Source organism: Neodothiora populina (genome assembly GCF_041146345.1).
Source record: "Neodothiora populina strain CPC 39397 chromosome Unknown canker_contig_8, whole genome shotgun sequence".
NCBI lineage: Eukaryota > Fungi > Ascomycota > Dothideomycetes > Dothideales > Dothioraceae > Neodothiora > Neodothiora populina.
In genome coordinates this window covers 18276-38924 of record NW_027191411.1, presented here as the reverse complement: position 1 = coordinate 38924, position 20649 = coordinate 18276, and the positions used below count along the sequence as shown (strand labels likewise).

General features: G+C 49.2%; 8 protein-coding genes across 9 annotated transcripts; 5 read left to right on the top strand and 3 right to left on the bottom strand.

Annotated features, from left to right (window-relative positions):
• Positions 1-1151: 1151 nt before the first annotated feature.
• AAFC00_006514 (uncharacterized protein) lies at positions 1152-2887 on the top strand (the record flags this gene model as incomplete). Its single annotated transcript, XM_069346479.1, has 3 exons — positions 1152-1682; positions 1734-1922; positions 1976-2887. The coding sequence occupies 3 exons, from the start codon at positions 1152-1154 to the stop codon at positions 2885-2887; spliced, it is 1632 nt and encodes a 543-aa protein (XP_069199344.1).
• A 1422-nt stretch (positions 2888-4309) lies between these two features.
• Positions 4310-6518, top strand: AAFC00_006513 (uncharacterized protein; the record flags this gene model as incomplete). Its single annotated transcript, XM_069346478.1, has 10 exons — positions 4310-4565; positions 4618-4857; positions 4910-5005; positions 5056-5131; positions 5188-5371; positions 5431-5524; positions 5580-5754; positions 5811-5947; positions 5997-6249; positions 6302-6518. 10 exons carry the CDS (start codon positions 4310-4312, stop codon positions 6516-6518), a joined length of 1728 nt encoding a protein of 575 aa, XP_069199343.1.
• A 796-nt stretch (positions 6519-7314) lies between these two features.
• On the top strand, positions 7315-7888 carry AAFC00_006512 (uncharacterized protein; the record flags this gene model as incomplete). The annotated part of the gene is made up of 2 exons (XM_069346477.1): positions 7315-7326; positions 7391-7888. 2 exons carry the CDS (start codon positions 7315-7317, stop codon positions 7886-7888), a joined length of 510 nt encoding a protein of 169 aa, XP_069199342.1.
• Positions 7889-8972: 1084 nt separating this feature from the next.
• On the top strand, positions 8973-10156 carry AAFC00_006511 (uncharacterized protein; the record flags this gene model as incomplete). The annotated part of the gene is made up of 2 exons (XM_069346476.1): positions 8973-9040; positions 9097-10156. 2 exons carry the CDS (start codon positions 8973-8975, stop codon positions 10154-10156), a joined length of 1128 nt encoding a protein of 375 aa, XP_069199341.1.
• Positions 10157-10860: 704 nt separating this feature from the next.
• AAFC00_006510 (uncharacterized protein) lies at positions 10861-12398 on the bottom strand (the record flags this gene model as incomplete). 2 transcript variants are annotated; one of them, XM_069346475.1, is made up of 3 exons in its annotated part: positions 10861-11436; positions 11491-11873; positions 11927-12398. In XM_069346475.1, the coding sequence occupies 3 exons, from the start codon at positions 12396-12398 to the stop codon at positions 10861-10863; spliced, it is 1431 nt and encodes a 476-aa protein (XP_069199340.1). The 2 variants fall into 2 exon arrangements, with proteins under 2 accessions (XP_069199340.1, XP_069199339.1); XM_069347834.1 differs by having other exon boundaries at positions 11512-11873.
• A 1465-nt stretch (positions 12399-13863) lies between these two features.
• Positions 13864-14497, bottom strand: AAFC00_006509 (uncharacterized protein; the record flags this gene model as incomplete). Its single annotated transcript, XM_069348628.1, has 3 exons — positions 13864-14205; positions 14268-14350; positions 14410-14497. 3 exons carry the CDS (start codon positions 14495-14497, stop codon positions 13864-13866), a joined length of 513 nt encoding a protein of 170 aa, XP_069199338.1.
• A 2101-nt stretch (positions 14498-16598) lies between these two features.
• Positions 16599-18106, top strand: AAFC00_006508 (uncharacterized protein; the record flags this gene model as incomplete). Its single annotated transcript, XM_069346474.1, has 2 exons — positions 16599-17064; positions 17124-18106. The coding sequence occupies 2 exons, from the start codon at positions 16599-16601 to the stop codon at positions 18104-18106; spliced, it is 1449 nt and encodes a 482-aa protein (XP_069199337.1).
• A 364-nt stretch (positions 18107-18470) lies between these two features.
• AAFC00_006507 (uncharacterized protein) lies at positions 18471-20097 on the bottom strand (the record flags this gene model as incomplete). Its single annotated transcript, XM_069346473.1, has 2 exons — positions 18471-18757; positions 18810-20097. The coding sequence occupies 2 exons, from the start codon at positions 20095-20097 to the stop codon at positions 18471-18473; spliced, it is 1575 nt and encodes a 524-aa protein (XP_069199336.1).
• Between the last annotated feature and the right edge of the window lie 552 nt (positions 20098-20649).

The window sequence follows — 20649 nt, the reverse complement described above, 5'->3', positions numbered from 1 at the left end:
AAGCTAAGAACTTTCAGCTCAGAGTCTGGAGTCGAGAGCCATTTTGAGAAGCGAGGATTGAACTTCGACTATTTCTACTGTACAGCCCTCTGAACCCCTGCACTGCCTTGCAGTATTTCTCCATCAATTGTCCGAATTCGGTCAAAGTCTATACTATTCCTCCTCTATTGAATGAAGGTGTTCTGTTTTGGCGCACTTGGCATGTCAGAAAGCTCGTAAAGGTTGGGAAGCACGCGCCAAGACCATTACCCATACCAAATTAGAGTGTCGAGTGTCTCAGGAGACTTCCGTTTGGTTCCCACTTGAGGCTGGCCCTCGATTCCTTCTCTTCGTGGTAACAATGTTCATGAAGTGCCATGAGATAGTCGATTAAGTTGTGGAGCAGCTCTCAGATAGTCATGTCGACGAGAGTCTGTAGGATACTTAAGGTAGATGATCCTAATTCAGATGTCGCATCATCTCCTTTCAGCAACATAACATGTAGCCGCGTGAAGACCATGCGTGCATCGCACGGGCCATATCCGCTACACCAGTGCGCACCTTCGTGGCCCGCTTTCGTAGAACATTTCCAACGCTGCCACGGTACACGTGGCGGGGAGGACACGTTCAAGACATGCAAAAGTAAATCCAGATGGCTGGCGTTCTTCGGAACTTGCATGACGCGAAACGCTCTTAACTCAAAATGCTGATGTGAGTTTCGGGCATGCAAGAACAAATAACCTCTTTGATCTAGAAGCTCCCGAGGACCAGCTGCAAGTTTCGAGTAATAGCTGAAAGGCACTGACCTACATAGTACCATGATAAGGCTGTGGTTTGAGGACTTGGCGATGGACGGTTAATCGTGGACGTGGAGCACCACCTGCTAACCAATGGCACCCTAGAATTCCGCTCGTACGTTCGAAAGTTCTCGTGGATATGGACTTGCCATGGACCTAGATCGTGTGGCGGTCATGTTGCTATCACAAGGCTGCGGCTGAGTGAACGTGGCTGTCTGTCACCAGGTTCATGCGTATTGACAGGCGTTTGATGGATGTTCTTACAAGATCGTCCAATCGACGTATAAGTAGCCAGCAGTAGTTCTGCTTGTACAGGATCATCTCACCATCTCTTCAGGTTACTTCTTCAGTCTGTCTATATTTCGAAAGAGCAAGATGCGCTACTCATTTGCTTTGGCTGCTATTGCAGCTGTTGCTCAAGCCCAAGATGGGATCGTTACGCCCACCATCACCGCATCCACCTTCAGCATCGAAACTACTATTCCGGACGCCCCTGCGGAAGCTCTTGACTTCGAGTCAATTGCCGCTATCCCTGAGCCAACGTTCACTGAAATTCTTGGGTTGGCCGCACAAGACATAGAATATGCCACTGCCTCCGCAATCAGCGAAGCTGCAGCTTCAATAACCGAATCGCCTCTCACAGTGTACCCTGCAGCAACTGATGTGGCAATCAATGCTGCCGGTCAGGCTGATGCTACATCAACTGATTCGACTGCGACACCAACCGCCGTTGGGAAGCGTGATCTCGCGAAGAGAACTGCTTGCGCTCCCCAGGCTACATTCTCCGACTCATATGGGGTGGATGTGTCCAGCTACCAAAACTTCAAGGCTGATCAAAAGATCGCCAGTGTTGCAATAGCTGCTCCTACCCCCTCTGGCTACTATCAGAACTCAAAAAGTCTACTGGTCCGTTGCGTCCAATCCAGGGATTGAGGGGCAAGCACTAACCGTGCATAGGGCGCCCAATCTGCTTATGGCTACCTCGGCTATGCCCAGGTGAAGACCTATGATGTCCAGACTTGCGCCGACAAATGCACAAAGAAAGCTGGATGTCTTGGTTTCAATATTTATTTCGAGCGCGCTCCCACTCTCGAGCCCTCCATACACGGAAAATGCGACGATCCCACACCATTTGCGAATATCAAGGTAATATACAAACCCCTTCCCACTTTGGGCACCACTTTCTGACTGATGGACAGTGCTCTTTCTGGGGAAGTTTCCTCGAGGACAAAACTGCCACCAACTATGGCCAGTGGCAGTCGAAATTCCAACTTGCCATTGCTGGCTCCAATTCCTATACCAGTAGGACTCTTGGAGGTCCTATTGAGGGTGCTGATAAACCTCTCGTACTCAATGATGTTACCATGAATGCCCCTCTACGAGATTGTCAAGGCACATGGACCTACCTGGGCTTTAAGCTCTACACAAGCGGGGCATACGACACTCAATTGTGCAAAGCTGCATGTGATGCTCAGACTACCTACAACCTTGCAAATCCCCCCACGAATGGAGAGGCAGCTCCAATTTGCGCAGCCTTTGGGTCGTATCTCCTTACCAAGTCTAACAGTACCGGCGTTTTCCCCCAGGGTCAGATGTGCACCCTTTACACAGCGGGCTGGGGTGTTCAGTACGCTGTCAACAAAGCTAGCTATGACGATGCACCAGGTGGTGGTAAGTTCACTCCGTCCTTGTCGTACTTCTACAACATCACAGCAGCACAGCCGATGTGCCCACCGTCCGGTTCATGCTCCAAACCATTCTCATGTTCCTCCGGCAACTTTGACATCCAACAGTGCACTACAGATGCCTCTCAAGCTTGTCTCAAAAACAGCAATGGAAGATTTGGAACATGGTACGGGGGTGATGGACATTGCGGAGAGATATGTCAGAAAGATGGAGACTGTGATAGCGGCCACTTCTGCGCATTCGACACTTGCTGTGGAGGCCCCACCGAAGGATATTGCGTACAGAGGGGTCTCTGCCCGGATCCTATCAGTCCTAGCCGCCTCTTCCGTCTCAAGTCTCGCAAGGCAGAGGTGCAAGCGCAAGTCATCAAGCGCGATACGTGCGTTAACACTATCTTCGCTCGTTGCCCAACGTCTGCAACATGAATGGCGAGGACATGTCATGATTTATTGTATACGTTCTCTGTAAAAAAGCACTTTAGTCCTAGTTTATCGTGGACACGAATCTCCTTCCTTTGTTATGCTTCATTCGTTCTCTTTCCTTGCGACTTTGCACTTACACCATGCCGCTTATCAGGAAGTGGTGCGTGAGCAATGATCATGTTACCTTCAGAAAAGCCATACTATTCACCTCTTGAACAAGAAGATACAGTGAAGGCCGTCTCATCTTGACAGCGACCTTCCGGTAACTAAAGTAGCCACCGATAAATGAAGCTTCGTTGATGTTAGTGTGTAGTGTTTCACTATTTGAAGAGCATCATATGCGTATTGACCCAGGAAAAGAGTCTCATGCAAATCCTGCGCTTCAGATGAGGTTCTAGCACGGTTACAAAACTGCCCTCAGAATAATGGCAGAGTGCGCAGTACGATTGGGTCAATAAAGGTGCAAGGAGATGGCTCCCCTTATAAATTATTAACCCAGCACAGCTTCGTGAGCATACCCCACTCCAAATAACGTTGATGCAGCCCATAGTACTCAACGTATGATGTGCGATATATCCAAAGCACGCAACGCGGATATCGCTGGGTTGATCTGCTTTGCGCCACTTCCAGAATGACGAACCTGGAGACTAAGTTGGACTTCAATATATCAGGAGATATAACATGTTTTCCAAGCAGAATAAATGAAATGCAAGCCCAGGATCGCAATTGATCGCGAAAATATCTGTCGTGAAATCGACGCATGATTCCCTGTATTCGGCATGTCCCATGGGGCCGTATGCTTCACGGTTGCTGGACAAAATTAAAAATCCCAGCACTATGGTCAAAGGGCCAGATGCGCTCAGCAAGGTGGGATAAAAAATCTCGTCTGCAAAACAACCAACGAGTATCGAACAGAGCAGTGCAGTGTTACAGCAACGCCGACAATTGTTTGCCACAGATTTGGAGTAAAGTTGAGTTTGACCGGAAGGCTGATTCTTGACTATACAGAACTTTATGTCCTTGTATGGATAACCCGCGATATGTACTGGGACGACGCATGTTTTCGAAGATAACAGATGACGCTGAGGTGCATAGAACTGTTATGGCGCGATCGACGTTACATAGCACGTCGACCAGTCGCTATTGCAGGAATAGCGAGATAGCTCCACCCTTGCGTATCTAGGCGGGTCTGGACAATCAATACCGATAGCTTGGTTTTCTTGAGTGCGAATGATGTGATCTCAACGGATCCGTAGTGGTATACATTTATGTACAAACATCCCTTGGTCATCTGCGAACTGTATAAGTAATCCTAGCAAGCTCGTACGGATAAAGGTCATTCGCCTTCGCAGTAAGAACCAGCCGGGCATCGAGCAATAATAACAGTCCGTCTGCCGGAGCCTGCAGAGCTGAGATTTACCGACCATGAGTGAAGAAAGCGGGTTGACAAACCGGAAACAGGCGACTTCGCAAATCACTGATTCAGCCTCGACATACATCTCCCCCGGCGGTGGTTTGAAGTACACTGTCGAGAAAGGAGGCAATGGCGCCCAGGAGTCTTACCAAGAAGCCACGGGAGCACCTGTCGAGTCTTCGTCTCCGCTGGGATTCGCAGTTGGCCCATTCACTATAATATTCATCAACATCAGCAAGATGATTGGCACAGGAGTATACTCTACCCGTGAGTTCGCCATGCATGCTTTTTCATACTAGCATCTGATTTCTCTGCGCAGCTGCGACAATCCTCAAAGGTGTTGGATCCCCGGGTCTGAGTCTAGTATACTGGGTCATTGGGTTGATCACATCAGCCACTTCCCTGAGCGTTTATCTTGAGTATGCATCGTACTTCCCCAGTAGATCTGGGGCAGAAGTTGTGTATCTCGAGCAAGCATTTCCTCGACCAAGATACTTTTTCCCGATCGCTTTCGCTGTACAAACCGTCATCCTCTCATTCAGTAGTGGAAATGCCATTGGTATGTTTTCGAAATATGCTATTGAGCGCCCTCGGCTGATCAATCCTCTTAGTGCTTGCGCAGTATCTATTTGAGGTCAATGGCCATTCTCCAAGTGCGTGGGAGAAAAAAGGTGTGGCTATCGCTGCATACACCGTTACCACTTTACGTGAGTTATGTTGGACTGAGGTTCAATACTCATACTGACCTAGCCAACAGTCCTGGTTTTCAACACCAGATTTTCATATCGCCTTTCCAATGCTATTGGCCTGATCAAAGTATTGACTCTGGTATTGTAAGATCTGTCGTGAACCTCGCTAGGATGAAACATAAGCCAATGACCAAATGCAGCATCGGTATTACTGGACTAGTCGTATTGGGTGGTCACACTCCAGTCGAAGACCCAAAGGCAAACTTCCGAAATGCTTTCCATGGTTCCACGCCTACGGGCTATGGGCTCACAAATGCCCTGGTAAAAATCATCTTTGCATACGCTGGCTACGAGAACGCATTCAACGTCGTGAATGAAGTCAAGGTACGCCAAGAAGGATCTTTCTATACAATCAACGCTGACTGATGGCAATGGCTCTCTAGAATCCCATCAAGACTGTCAAGGTGAATGGATCTGTAGCTCTGGTAGTTACTTGCATATTATATGTGCTTGCAAACGTTGCTTATTTTGCTGCAAGTTCGTGCATATCTCCATCCCAGACAGTACGTTTTGTGAAGCTAACACATAGAAGTTCCTGCACATGAGATCATGACTTCTGGTCAGACTGTAGCAAGTTTGTTCTTCCACAAGGTCTTTGGAGATTCGAAGGGTGTCAAGGCATTCAACATCTTAATTGCACTGAGTGCGTTCGGAAATCTGATTGCTGTTCTAATCGGTCAAAGTCGAGTTATCCGAGAGTGTGGCAGGTATGGTCTACTGTCTTATATTGTAAGATTATGAAACTTTTATTGACCAGTCGCAGACAAGGTGTCTTGCCTTGGCCAAGATTCTGGGCCTCTACGAAGCCATTTGGAACTCCACTGGGCCCGTACTTTGTGAAGTGGGCTGTGACAGTCATCATGATTTTGGCCCCTCCGGCTGGCGATGCGTTCAACTTCAGTAAGATCTAATGGCTGGCAATGATATACCGCGATACTGATGATATTAGTTACTGATCTCCAGACTTATCCCGCTGCAGCCTTCAGTTTTGCCATGGCAGTCGGACTCTATATTGTGCGTTACCGCCGCTCTAAACTTGGAGTACCGCGTTCAGAATTTCGCGCATGGGACGCTGCAGTCGTTTTCACTATTCTCGTCAATGCATATTTGTTGATAATGCCGTGGTATCCTCCATCAGGTGGCGCCACTGGCGGAGATGTGAGCTTCTGGTATGCAACATACTGTGTTGCAGGCATTGCCATGTAAGTAATATACACTTCGTTGCGCATGATAATCAAGACTGAGATTTCGCAGTTTACTTCTCTGCTTCGTCTACTACTTCACCTGGATCTATGTTCTGCCTAAATTAGGCAAATATGAGATCAAGCAGGAAGTTATTGTTTTGGAAGATGGATCTTCTAGCCATAATCTTGTCAAAGTGAGCAACGATCGGGTAGCACAGTGGGATAATGAGCACGATGCAGCTGGAAGATCCATTGTACAGAGTCTGGATATAAGTGCGAAATACTAAGAGACGTTCATCGCTATCGGTCGTGGAGAAGCGGATCCAAAGTGGATATATTCTTGCCCATGTTGGGCTGCCGATGTGAAAGTAGGAGAGTCATCTTTGGATGGGCTAAACAGGACATAACCTTCTATAACAAAGTTTCCAGGCTAGAATGGAATGTTGCACAGCGATATCCTCTTTCTCCCAATAGCACTGTCAACACCTTATCAGCAAGATGAAGGTCTCAATAGTAAAAAGCTGTAAATCGTGGAGACGATGAAGACATATTTGACTATCAGCGATATGTTGCATATGCATTATTAGCTGAAGTTAGTAGCAACCGATAATGGTGAGGACGGAGACTTCCGGAGAAAACGTTGATCTAGTCCTTCTCGTCAAGATTGGCGATCGTTAAGATATCCTGCGATGAGATGGACTCCCTCACATCGCGAGATGTCCACTGGTATCAACGATTTTGGAAATCGGCATCCCCTAACATGGGTTATTATCGAGATCACTAGAATGAGTCCTGCGAACCCATACCTTAGAGAGCCTCCCTGAGATGTCGAGATTTTCAGATCACTATTTGGCATGGAAAGCTCAAAGCTAATCCAGGCTTAGCCTCGGAGGAGTTACTGTGCATTATTGACAACACATTAATAATTGCCAGCTGGTTCTTGTCGGGGTACGGCTCTCTCCAAAATTTTCCGAACCACTGCCTGCATATTGCCGTGCGTCACCCCACCTTGTTGCACAATATAACATCCATGCTTGCGAACCTCGCGATGGAAGGTGATATTGCACGAAGACTTACTTTACCATGTCAAACACAGTAAGCATCTCCAATAACATGATAGCCATGCGCTGCGATTACGAGTTCCACTGACAAATTCCAGACGCACAACCGTGTACTGAACCACGTAGCCGTATCTGTGCCCGACATTGAGGCAGCCGTCGAATTTTACAAGTCCATCTTTGGATTCCAGCTTCTTGGAAACCTCGTTCACCATATCAAGCGCTCGGAGACTCCAAGAGCGATAATTTTTGACATCTATCCCGAGAGCCTCGATGAAGTCAAGCTAGCCTATATGGCAACCGGCAACGGTGTGGGGTTCGAGCTTTTCGAATTCATCAAGCCGAAGACCTATCTTCCCGAACAAAGCTTCGAGTACCACCGCGGCGGATTCTTCCATGCTTGCGTGACCGACGCCGAGCCTGAGAAGCTTGCCGAGAAGGTCGTGGCAGCTGGAGGCAGACGTATTGGAGTCGCAGTCGATCCGACGGGAAAAGGCGTAACGACTCTGTACACAGCAGACCCGTGGGGCAATGCCATAGAGATACTAGACGTCAGTTTCGAGCGTATGGCCACGCTGGCAGCACCGGAGATGAGATAGTAGTTCAATAAAGAAATGTCGGGCTATTGGCGTGAGCAACTTTACGCAGAAGCTCTTGGACCGCTTGCTCGAAGGGGCAAATATCGTTCCTGCTGTGAACGAGGTGGAGCTGCACGCCATGAACCCAAATCTCAATCTTGTGCCCTACTGCCTAGGAAAAGGTATAAGGGTCATAAGTTGGAGCACTTTGGGCAGTGACATGTACCCGGTGGGAACGAGCCCTATCTTGACGAATCAGGTCTTTACCGACATTGCGAAACACCACGGATGTTCTGCAGGCGTTGTGTCTTTGTCTTGGGCAGTCCAGAGAGGCATTACTGTGATTCCAAAGAGCAGCAAAACCCATCGAATTGACGAGAACATCAGACTTGTGAAGCTGGACGATAGCGAGATGGGGATGATGAACAAGGCCTATGAAACGATCGGAAAGCTGCGAATCAGCACCGATACAGCTGGGTTGACATATCAATTTGACGGAAAGAAAACGATACTCGGGTGGACGGCCTTGGAATTCGGATGGGAGGATGAAGAAGGCAATTGGCTCTGCTAAATTAGTCTAGACGTCTAATGAGTTCCTCGAGTTTTTCCTTTGGATGAGGTAGCTTTGTGATGCCGGGAAGCAGCATTGCTCTATTCTAGATCTAAGTAAGCAACAAGTATCGGATTCACGGTCCGGGGGTTGTCCCTGCAGTACAGCTTTATTCCTCTTGGCAATAATACCATAAGCCATGTATGTGATCGTCTAAACTGAGAGGCGCAATGAGAGAGTGAAGAGACACATGACCTGTCATGTGGACTTGCGAGACAGAATCAACATGCCAGATTCTGGTGAGCATACGTGTCTAAGAATGATGCTTGACAACGTCAATCTAGGAGTATGAAGGGAGGCTGCAGTGCAAGGTGGTCATATGTGATATGAAGCCGATCTGCACTCTGATGTGGGGGAAAAGAGCAACAATGAGGGGTAGGTAACCACTGAAAATGTATATAACTGCCCTTCTCCATCACTTAATATCATATCATTGTGCGCGTCCTCTAATTGTTCCACTCAGTCTGATTTACCAAGGATCAATTCCTGATTATAATGGGGCCCGTCAAAGCACTTCGTCTATACGGGAAGAAGGATATACGAGTCGACAACATCGATCCCATGTGGGTGCATTTTTTCATGGCAAGTGAGGGGCAATTCTGATTATTATCTTATACAGACCTTGTGGTACAGATGAAGTGCGTCTGAAGATTGCATACTGTGGAATTTGTGGAACAGACATACACGAATATCTAGCCAGTCCGATTTTTGCGCCTGCTCCGGGTTCGGTCAACGAATTCACGAATGTTGGCCTTCCAGTTGTGCTCGGACACGAGATGTCTGGTACTATAGTTGAGGTTGGTTCTGATGTCCACGAATTACAAATTGGTCAAAGTGTTAGTGTAAGTCCTGCACTAGACGATCGACACTACGGACTTCCATCTTGCTCTCGCTGCCATGACAACAAGCTCAACATTTGTAAAAGCTACGCGTCATATGGCCTCAATGCCGAAGGAGGGGGATTTGCAGACGAAATCGTCGTGAGCAAATATAACGTCTTTGCACTTCCGGCGGGTGTGAGTTTGAAGATTGGAGCTCTCGCCGAGCCTTTGGCTGTAGCATGGCACTGTATACGAACCTCAGGCTTCGAAGCTGGACAGAACGCCTTGATCATGGGTGCAGGACCCATTGGACTCGCTATTCTACTCTTACTTCGCGTCTGGGACGCGGACAAGATTATCATCACTGAAATTGCTGAGCAGCGCGCCCTCCAAGCTAAGAAATTCGGGGCAGACGTAGTAGTCGATCCACTTGGGAAACCATCAAATGGTGTGACTAGTGGGGAGACCGTGAGTCCTATCATGGAAGCAGTTCATCAATTCACAGAGGACGGAGTCGATGTTTCGTTCGACACAACCGGGCTTCAATCCAACCTCGACGCAGGCCTTGCAGCCTTGAAAGCTGGAGGCGCTTTCTACAATGTTGCTATCCACGAAAAGCCTTTGCAACTCAATCTCAACGATGTTGGGTTTTTGGAGAAGAATTTGATGGGGGGAATCTGCTACACCCCAGAGGACTTTGATCAAGTGATCACAGCCATGGCCACTGGCAAGATACCTTTCGAGCAGATGATAACCTCTGTCGTTCCGTTGAGTAACGTCATCGAAGGTGGTTTCATGGAACTCATGAACAACAGGTCTGCGCATGTCAAGATCCTAATACAGCCCGATCAAGTATAGTAGGCAAACAATACATGAAAAAGGAATGTGCTTCCAGGCTCTGTTGCAGGATCATCATTAATAAATCGTGTTACCGTGTTTTCGAAGATACGGTACTGCACTGGAAAACCCTGACCTAAGGTGGGACTTAGCCATTGATATAAGGCATACCACCTTGTTCTATCTGTTACTGTACCTGATTTCTCGGTCAGATACCATGTGTTTCATCTTTTCCACCCCGCACATGGACAGCACTAAGGTAAGGTATGTTGCTTGGATTTTCAAGGGACGTCAATTTGTCCACCGCATTAGTAATCCACACAGAGTGTAACATTTAACTGTCCTGTGTCCAATCATTCAAGCTGTATAGAAGGTGGACAATCCATGGCTCACAATGTTAGACAATCTATATGTCATTTTCGAATCCGAAGAATTTTGACAGCCCGCTGTCGCAGGTGCTGTAAAGTACAAGCTGGGGATGCAATGTAAACATGATTCCGCAGTCATTCGACTTTGGATCTCCCAAGAGACGAGAGTATCGAGACTGATTATGCCTCTTTGCTAGCAGGAAGTGATCGATGAAGAAAGGAAATGATGGCTATTCGTGAAAAGCATGGCGAGTAAAGGCGAAAGGAAAATGGCCGCTCCTTACCAGGAGAGATATGATCACCACAATCATCATGCGTTGCGATTGCTCAAAAGAGGCTGCTCTGCTCTCGTAATGCTTAATATGCCCAGACTCGTGCGTTCGAGTCTGGGGCGTTCTTCCTGTTCATACATCCATATTGCCATCTCAGAACAAGAGCAAGAGCACCAGTGATGAAACTGCAGATGCAGGACACCAAGTTCCCCGTTGGGTAGCCTTGCTTAGCCTGACTAGATCGCCACATCCACACACCAACTATCGAGGCGAGTCCGGACATAGAGTTGTTTGCTGCCAAGGCATAACCAACCGTTCTTGGGCTGGGTGAGTTGCATGAGACCCAGGCAATCAGTGGATTGCAGCTTGGGAAGACACCGCAGAAGGCTACCATTAAACAGGCGTATCTGGCCCCATAAGCATGAGCTGGTAAAAGATAACTTGCTAGGAAGGCAATGCCAGAGACAAATGCAGCGACAGCCGTGCAGTATCCTCGGCAGTTGTACTTGTCAGCTATCCTTGCAAGGACGAGGGCAACAACATAACTGACAGCCCAAGGAGGAATGGTCATCAACTGGGCTATGATGGAATTGTAACCGAGTCCTGCAACGATCGAGGGGCAGAAGTAGACCAATCCTTGATAGACCACAACGTTTGTGAACTATCACAATATCAGCAAGTACGCTTTACAAAATCCAACGGGCCGAGTATTTACGTAAGTGGCATAGTGGAGTACCATGCGAAGACCGAAGGTTTCCTTGATTTCTGCAGGGGTGGCAGGTTCCCTGGTAAAGCCAGCGTTCTGCTCGTCAACTCGCTGTTGAGCGACTTCCCTCTCCTCGGTCGTCAACCATTTTGCCGTGCTGGGATAGTCGGGAGAGTACATCACCACGAGTGCGATACACAAGATGGTAAGTACACCCTCAATGATGAAAAGCCACTCCCAGCCTTTAAGACCGGCTTTTCCGTTCATATGAGAAACGCCATAAGCAATACTTCCGCCAAATGCACCCGCGAGGCTACCAGATGCAGAGATGACAGCGATACGCATTGCCCGTTCCTCTTCTCTGTACCAAAAAGTGACGACATATATCATTCCTGGGACAGAAGTCAACGATACAAGCTCAGCTTCATGTAATTTTCGATCCTACCTGGAAAGAATCCAGCCTCAAAGACTCCGATAAAGAATCTTACCACAACGACGGGTACATAGCTCTTCACGAAAGCGAAGCCAAGTGTCAAGATACCCCAACCACCCATCAGTGCCGCAAGCCAAATGGATGGGCGAACGTATCTCTTGAGAACCCAATTAGACGGAATCTCGAAGAGGAAATAAGAGATAGAGAAAAGGGTGACAGTGATTGAGAAGTCGCTGGCATTCATGCCAGTACTCTGGAGGAAGGAGTCATTAGTCTCCTGATTCAGGATTTTCGCATTTCCAATATTGGACCGATCCAGATAATTCAGGAGATACAGCCAGCAGAAGAGCGGTAGAAGCCTCCGATCGATCTTGCGTCTAAGAGAGGCATGAAGCTTTGCATCATATTCGGTGGAGAAGCCCTCTTCCTTGACGGATATCACTTGGGTATCCTCAATATGGTTGACATCTAGGCTCTTGTCCATGATGCTGACCACTTTTGACAAACAATGTGAAGCTAGTGTGAAGTATGGGACTACAGAGAGAGAAGCTGTGATGAAGCAGGAAGACAATGTCTATTGCTTCTTCTTGAAATGTGGCCGTTTATAAGTCGTCTGATGCTACCCCATACCCCAGGTCATGCCCCAGACTGCACCCCAGGTCATACCCCGGATGTGGGAAGTCCTACAGTACAGGTATGTAGCCGCTAGCAAACACGTTGGAATCACACAGGTGAGAGAAACGTGGGGTATGGGATGGTTCCGATAACTCCAAGAACTCCACCAAAATCATGATCGTCGAAGGCAGCCTGTCCCAGTGGAGTGGGTCGCGATTGTTGGTCATTTCCAATTAAGACTAAAAGCTTTCGTGGTGGATTGTGATTCGTCCAATTCAACAGAGAGAGGGTATAGCGCTTACGCAGGCAATACTTCCCCTCACGTTTTTGAAAGCTGTTCCGCGTCAGCATGCATACGGGTATAGAGAGACATGACATTTCCGTCTCCAAGTGCGCTTATATGCAGGTTGAGAGGATCGAAGCTAGTCGAAGTTGCGGTATCTATGGTGCGTTGTGCTTGACAGCGTCGTATGACTTCATCTTTTCATAGTATCGTTATTGTTATCATGAGTATATCTGATACCATCAAGCTCTCGGACTCGCGACGTGAGATCAGGTTCGTGGTAACTATTCCTCTACTCTGAATGGAAGTCTAGCCGAAAAGCTCGAATCCCGTGATCATTGGTCATGTGAAAGCTCAACGTCGTGACGATGGAGGGCATGAGGATGTCGAGGGCAGATGAAAAGATGGAAAGACGACTCCTGGCTGTGGCAGAAGCATCACAAACAGATCGCACCTCGAGCTTTTGCGCAGCAGCAATTCAGTCCGAGAACAAGTTGACGCCCCATGACTTTGTGAGACCAGTTGTCCGACCCTTGCCGTCAGGGACCTCAAGATCATCGAGGGCCTTCATATCTTCCGGCGACAGCTTCTGTATCTTCAGGTTCGACTTTATACGAGACTCTGTCGCGCTCTTCCCCAGTGGCACTGTGCCTCGCTGCACAGCTCAACTCTGTAGAAGTTGACCGACATCCAAGCCGCTGCTTTGCGCGACCTGTTGAACAGTTGGGTCATGGATCAAGGTAGCTCCGTCGGCTTTCTGGCCAGCAAAGGGGCAGTAGCATGTTGTCAGGATGTCGTTCTCTCTCAGAAAGTCCATCAGCTGCGTGTTGGGTAGCCATGGATGGACTTCCACTTGGCAGCAGGAGATGGCTATCTCTTTGGTATAAGGGAGGAGAGCCTTGATGTCGGCGATGGAGAAGTTGGAGACTCCGATCGTTCGAACCTTGGCTGTGGCGACGAGCTTCTGCATGGCCTGCCACATTGGTTCGAAGCCGCCTTCGTGACCGGTTTGAATTGAAGATCAGTGCCTGCAACGTTATGTAAGATGACGTCAAAGGTTACCGGCTTGGGAGGCGAGGTTGGTCGAGGTGTGCTCCCAGTCCACGATGACATCGTCTGTACCGGGAATGACCTGCATGCCCTTTTGGAGATTGGTGGTGTCCGGGCCGGTAACCGCCTTCTCCAGAGCTTCCCTCTCGACAGGCTTGAATGCGACTGGCCAATGCGCGAGATAGAGATCGAAATAGTCCAGGCCCATTTTCTTGAGACTTTGGTCCAAGCAGATTTCAAAGTTTTCGGGAGCAGCAAAATGAGGCCAGAACTTGGAGGTAATGAACAGTTCTGATCTAGGTATACCGGATTCTCTGATGGCAGCGCCGACCTCCTCATCGACCTAAGCAGGGGTGAGTAAACAAAGCCGGAGGGCCAAGCAGAGTATGATGAACATGTCCTTACCCCATACATCCATGCGCAATCCAAGTGGCGATAGCCCGCCTTGAGAGCCGCCGAAGTAGCATCCTTGCACCAACCAGTGCCGCCTGCGAATGGAATCAAGTCTGAGGCGCTGACCAACGCAAGCGTAAGTGTCAGTACTTACCTGCAGCCCATGTGCCGTAGCCTACCGAGGGCATCTGGACGGTCTCTCCCCCGGCAGCAGCCATGGGGAGATGCGAGGGGAGCGACATGTTGGGATCGGCGTTGACTACAATACAACATTCGGGTATTGTAGCAAGATCGATGGACTGGTCAGATGCCCGGGGATGCGGATGTTCCCTTTCGAAATCTGTGCTTTGGTAGCGACAGGTTACTGGTGTTTTTGGAGGAACAAAAGTTGGAATGTTGACCAAGGGAAGATGAGCAGCAGCAGCAGCAGCCGCCCCGCTATTCAAGCTATCCGATGAGTGGGTAATGGTCAGTCCGAAAAGTGGATAATCAAGGGTCTAGCAGCGGGGTATAACTTTGTAATTGTTGTAGTTGTATATACTGTACAGTATATTTGTTAGTAGAAAACCGTCGCCGCATCACAAGACGGATCAACAACGATCCCTACAGATCTGGGGAGTCATCGTGACGCGATAGATCCTGCTTGATTCGACTAAAAAATGTCTGTAAGGCTTTGCAAGAGAAAATTGCATTCGGATTGTGCAAAATCTCAAAGTGGTTGCAGTTAAGCTGCAAGTAGTGAGGGAATATCAAGTAACTCGTCAACCTACAGCCACTTGCATTCCCATGAAAACAAGACGTCATTTGCAATTGCTCGGAGGCGGGAAATCTGCGGTCCATATCCACTCCTCGAAATCCACGTCCAAGTCCAGGTCGAGCATGTCCTGAAACTGCGCCGACTGTCCATCTACCGGCCAGTGATCAAAATCGTCTGTATTTGGCGAGAATGGGTTCTGCACCGAAGCGACCGCCGTCAGGGGGCTTGTTGATTCGCCCGCACCAATCGATGCACTGCCGCAGCGACTCTTGCTGCTCTCGCTATACGAGTCAAGAGCCATCTGTGTCTCGTCCCGCTTGGCCTGACACTCGAATGTACTGATGTACGCGCCCAGCGTGGTGCCCATGACGGACTTGAAGACGCGGCAGAGATAGCTCGGCGTGACACCCGCCTGCTTGGCCAGCTCTTTCAGGCCTCCCTTGCCCGTCGAGGCCATCTCTTGTGTCCGCAGAAGCGTCAGGACTTTCTCCACCATCTCCTCGCGGTCCCCGACAAACGTCTCATCGTCGGGCCTGCATCTCTTGCACGGTCTGAACCCGTCGCGACGCGCTTCGTCCTGTGAACCGTAGTACACCACATTGGCCCTCCTGGCGACACGCGCAGTGCAAGTGGGGCGGCAATAGATCTTGGTGGACTTGACGCCGTAGAGAAAGGCCGAGTGCGACGAGGGGACGCGGTGGGTGATGGCGAGCCAGCGGGAGCTGGAGCTCCGGAAGGAGAAGGGACTCGTCAGTGACCTCTGGACGTCGTGTGGAGGCGAGGAGCAGGCAGAAGTGGAAGTGGAAGCAGAGGAGACGGGAGTGTGAAAGGGCGCTGCGTTGGGGTGGGAACTGTCGTGAGTGTCCTGAGGCGGCGACGACTGCGACTGCCTTGGCTGCAACGGCGGCAGTGGAGCGATCAACCGCAAGGCACCGTCCATGGCGACTGGAGGCTGTTGTTCATTGCGTATTGAATCCACGGGCAGATGAATTACATGACTGGTGTATCTGGATGAGTTCACGACGGCAGTGAGCGACGCTTGACAGAATGTATAGAGAGAAGTAAATCAAGAAGGAAAGATGGAAGACAATTCATGTGTCGCATTTGGAAGTGACGCCGCCGGGTCGTGTCTTGGCAGGCGCTCTCCCTTTCTTCTCGACTCCACCATTACATCTCTTGCCATGCATGCTACTGTATGGCCAGGTCGCATCACACGAGAGTCTCGGTCCTTGCCATCACACTACCTGATCGATCTCGATCTGATCGTGTTCCCGATCTCTACTGTAACGACCGCGTAGATGGACAGAACAAAATGTCTACCGAGCCCTGTTGCTGATTGGTCAGTTTGAGTACAGTGTCTGATGCCCGTCACTGATTGGTCAGTTCTGGTACAACAACGCTACACCGAGTGTTGAATGGTCACTTCGAGTACACAAAAGTAAAGTGATGCCTCTGTGATTATTGATACATGTATTCAGGTGTAGCTGGATGGTCCTATAAGACAGTAGTATCCCTGGCCATCTTCTGTAAGTTGCCCACATCTGATCGTTCAACCTGCACTTCTATACTGTGCGTATATCCACATAATGGCTGTCATGGGACCAAGCTTCGAACGCCATCCTTCATCGTCAGACCTCACTTACACTCCAGAAGACAAGAAAAGCACCATTGACGACGAAAAGACGGCTTCTCCTTCCGCCCCTTCGCCACCTATCCATACAGACGTCGAGTCCTGCCCACTCAACACTGACATCACATATCCCGAGGGTGGTCGTGATGCCTGGCTAGTGGTACTGGGCGCATGGTGTGGCCTGACCGCTTCCATAGGTATCTACAACTCTTCTGGAGTCTTCGAAGTCGTCATGTCACAGATCGTCTTGCCAGATGAATCGCCGACTTCTCTAGGATGGATATTCTCCGTCTATGCCTTTGTCACCTGGATCTGTGGAGTGCAGATCGGTCCCACCTTTGATGCCATGGGCCCGCGAGCCTTGTTGATTGCGGGCACTGTATGCACTCTCGTGGGAATCTTCACTCTCAGCATCTGCAAGGGTAGGTTTGATCTTCATTTAGTACAATTCATCACCTATCGTTTGCTGATGGTGTTTCAGAATATTATCAGATCATCTTGTCATTCTCCATACTGACAGGTCTCGGCTCGTCTCTTCTTGTCACTCCATCAATGGCCTGCGTCGCCCACTGGTTCATGGAGCGACGAGGTCTCGCCAGCGGCGTAGCATGGATAGGAGGCGGTTTCGGCGGGATCCTATTCCCTCTCATGATCCAATCACTCCTGCCCCAGGTCGGTTGGGCTTGGTCGATCCGTATCCTCGGCTTCGTGCTCCTTGTTCTGTGTGCCATCAGCGTGGCTTTCTGCCGAAGTAGGATCCCACCACGCAAAGGCGCCAAGACCACTTGGCGAGATACATTGCCAGATCCTGGGGTATTCATGGATGGAACGGGAGCCATGGCGGCTACGACCGCTGGTGTGCTTTTTGTGGATCTTGCCTACTTCATACCCGTCACCTACGTACCGAGCTACTACATGGACCGACAAGGTCTGTCCAAGGACCAGACGTTCGCAGGCTCCGCCGCCTTCGCATATCAACTTCTTGCCATCCTCAACGCTGCTTCGTGTCTCGGCCGCTTCGTCGCTGGTCACCTGGCGGATCGTTTCGGCCGCTACAACACCATGATCATCTCTCTGTTCCTTTGTATGCTATCAGTCTTCTGTTTCTGGTTGCCAGATATATTATCACCCAACATGGGTAACAATGCACTTCTGATCATCTTTGTGATACTGTTCGGATTCGTCAGCGGTTCGAACGTCAGCTTGACGCCTATCTGCCTTGGTCAACTCTGCCAAACTCAGGATTATGGACGTTATTATGCGAGCTGTTACACAGTGGTAGCTTTCGGCGTGTTGGTAAGTATCTCCGTAGCCGGAAGCATTCTCGATGCAGTAGATGCCATTGGCAGAAGAAGATACTGGGGGGTCGCATTGTTCACCGGACTCAGCTATGTAGCCTCGTTCCTGTGTCTATTGTGGGCAAGGATCAAAACGAAAGGATGGAATCGGAGGACAAAGTGGTAGTTCCTATTTCTGTAACCTAGATCAAATGCCCCTTTATAAATTTTTCGACTGTTTGAAAAAGAGCGCGGTTGCTGTTATGAAACAGCTCGATCTGATCGGTCGCGGTAACATGTGGCTTACATACACTCTTAAAGTTCCTGCACCATCTATCTGTTGAGCATGCCTCATGAAACATCCTCTATAAATCCCCATCGTCTCTACTCAATCGAGATCTCCAGATCTATGCAAAGCGCAGAATAGTCATGTCGTCTGTCTTCTTCTCTTCAGCAGACCAGCACGGCATACAGCACCTGACCTCAACCCCTCCCAGGCCTGTCCTCATATATATTGTGGTATGTCAGTGAGTTCACTTTTTCTGCAGTCTTCACAACAAATACTTGATGAACAGTGTCCAAGCTGTGATGGCCATGGCCGCCAAGAGACACAGCCCAGCATAGGTAACTTTGGGGCTTACGACTCTCCTGGTCAACGGGTCCTGAGTCGGGTCTTCAATTTCCGCCTCGCGCTTCTCTCGTGCTTTCCTTGTCATAGTCATGCCCTTTCCCAGGACAGTGTAATCAACGAGGATATATGTCACGCCCAGAACAAAAGCCCAAGCCTTGAGACCGATGGCCAGCAGCAAGACCCTGTAGTAACCTTGGTCGGGTGTGCCTTTGCTTGTCAGCAATGTAGTTATTGTTGTTACACGAAACGATTGACTTACTATCTTGCAGCACACCAAACGATATATCCATGATGGTAGATCCCGAGTTATTGAAGCTACGCCAGATACCGAACGCCGTTCCAAGCTTGGTTTGATCCAAGACAAGTAGAGGTATACAGATCTGAAGCGGCATGGCATTTATCACGCCAGCTAGACTTGAGAAGACCAAGGCTGCAAGAGGATGCACAGATGTGTAGCCTAGCAGCGAACAAGCAACGATCCAGAATATAGGGGCTAGAGCAACGTAGTGGAACCGGTGGCCGTAGATGTCGATGACAACTCCAAGCAAGGGACTCAACACAATTGGAAGAATATCCTGTGCGGTGGACAGATATCCGGCAACCGCCTCGGTGAATCCCTTCATCCTAATAATATCAGCAGAACTAACACCGAATCCCCCGGCCGCACCGGATTGCAGGAGCTGAGTCATAGGGAGCATCCAGAATTGCCAAGGAAGTTGCAGAATCGTTTTTGGCGAAAATGTCTTTTGCTGATGCGCCATATCGCCTGTATTTTCCGCAGCCATCTCTCGTCCCGACTTCAATTTGAACTTTTTGGGCACGAGAAAGCGGTCGAAAAGAAGGTACAATATGGCTATGATCGTAGAAGCTCCGCAGAACATTGCCGGGATCCAGAAGCTCCAACCGTACCATCCAGTAGAGTTGCGGATCGGGATCGCCGTCATTCCTGCAGTCAAGCTGATTGTCTTTGCGACTGCATTCTCCAGACCGAAGGCAAATGCGAGCCCACGAACTCCGAACCAGTGATAGAAGAACTTTTGTTGCGCCGAGTCTAGAACTGCGATCCCGAATCCCATCAGGATATGCCCGCCCGTCAGGACACGCCAAGTGTCCAGATGAATAGCAACGGCGGCGAGCAGAGATCCAATGAAGATGATACTCGTGCAGAGTAGTACAATAATGTTCGGTCCAAACCAATCGAGAAGCAGTCCACCGATGATAGGCCAGATGGAGTTGATGATCGCATCGGCACTGCTAATAACTCCGAATTGGGCATTACTCACTCCAAGCTCGTTGCGCAGCGTGTTTTTAAGGGGTCCGATGCTGGATTGCGTCCATGTTTGCCCAATCGGAAACGAAACTATGCAGAGAAGAGCAATCCATTTGAGTTTCCAGGGAACCTCCTCATCGCTGTCTGGGTCTTCTTCAGGAACTGGGGTTTCGAGTTCGACAAGAGCCTCTTTAGTGGCCTTATCTTCACAAGACTTCTCATGCCAATCTTGCGATAGTTGTCGCGGTTCCGCGATGTTAAGGATCTGTGGAGACATTTCTTCTAGACAATCTAATCACATCAGATCATCGGATAATCGCAGCATTTATAGTCGAAATGTTTTTTTTGTCGCCGATCATGCGATGGTAGATAGACCCAAGAAGCCAAGGGCCTTGGATATTCCTGAATTACTTCTTCCAGCATGAAGCCCCGTCTCCAAGAGCCGCTTACCCTCGAAGAGGAATATCGCAACGAAGATCTGACCCTTGTCACCTTGGAGAATGCTATTGAGGTCCACTTTATCTGAAGGATCAGAAATTGCTCTACTAGTGTACAGCTAAGCCGGAATGCAGGTGTGGTAAAATACGAAAAGCTTCCCAGTAGCTGAGGTTCAATTCACATTGATCGCACAGCTAAGTCATTGATCCACTGATTTGGTTCGGACCCAAGTGTTTTCCAGCTTGGCCAAGATCTAATTAAGTGAAGAAACACAGCCGACAGTTATAGTCTCGTATTTGAGAACTTCAGCAAACTGCGAACGTCAAAGTCAACTACGGAATGAACATTCCGGTGAATGTATGGATATTCAGACAAAGACTGAAATAGTCAC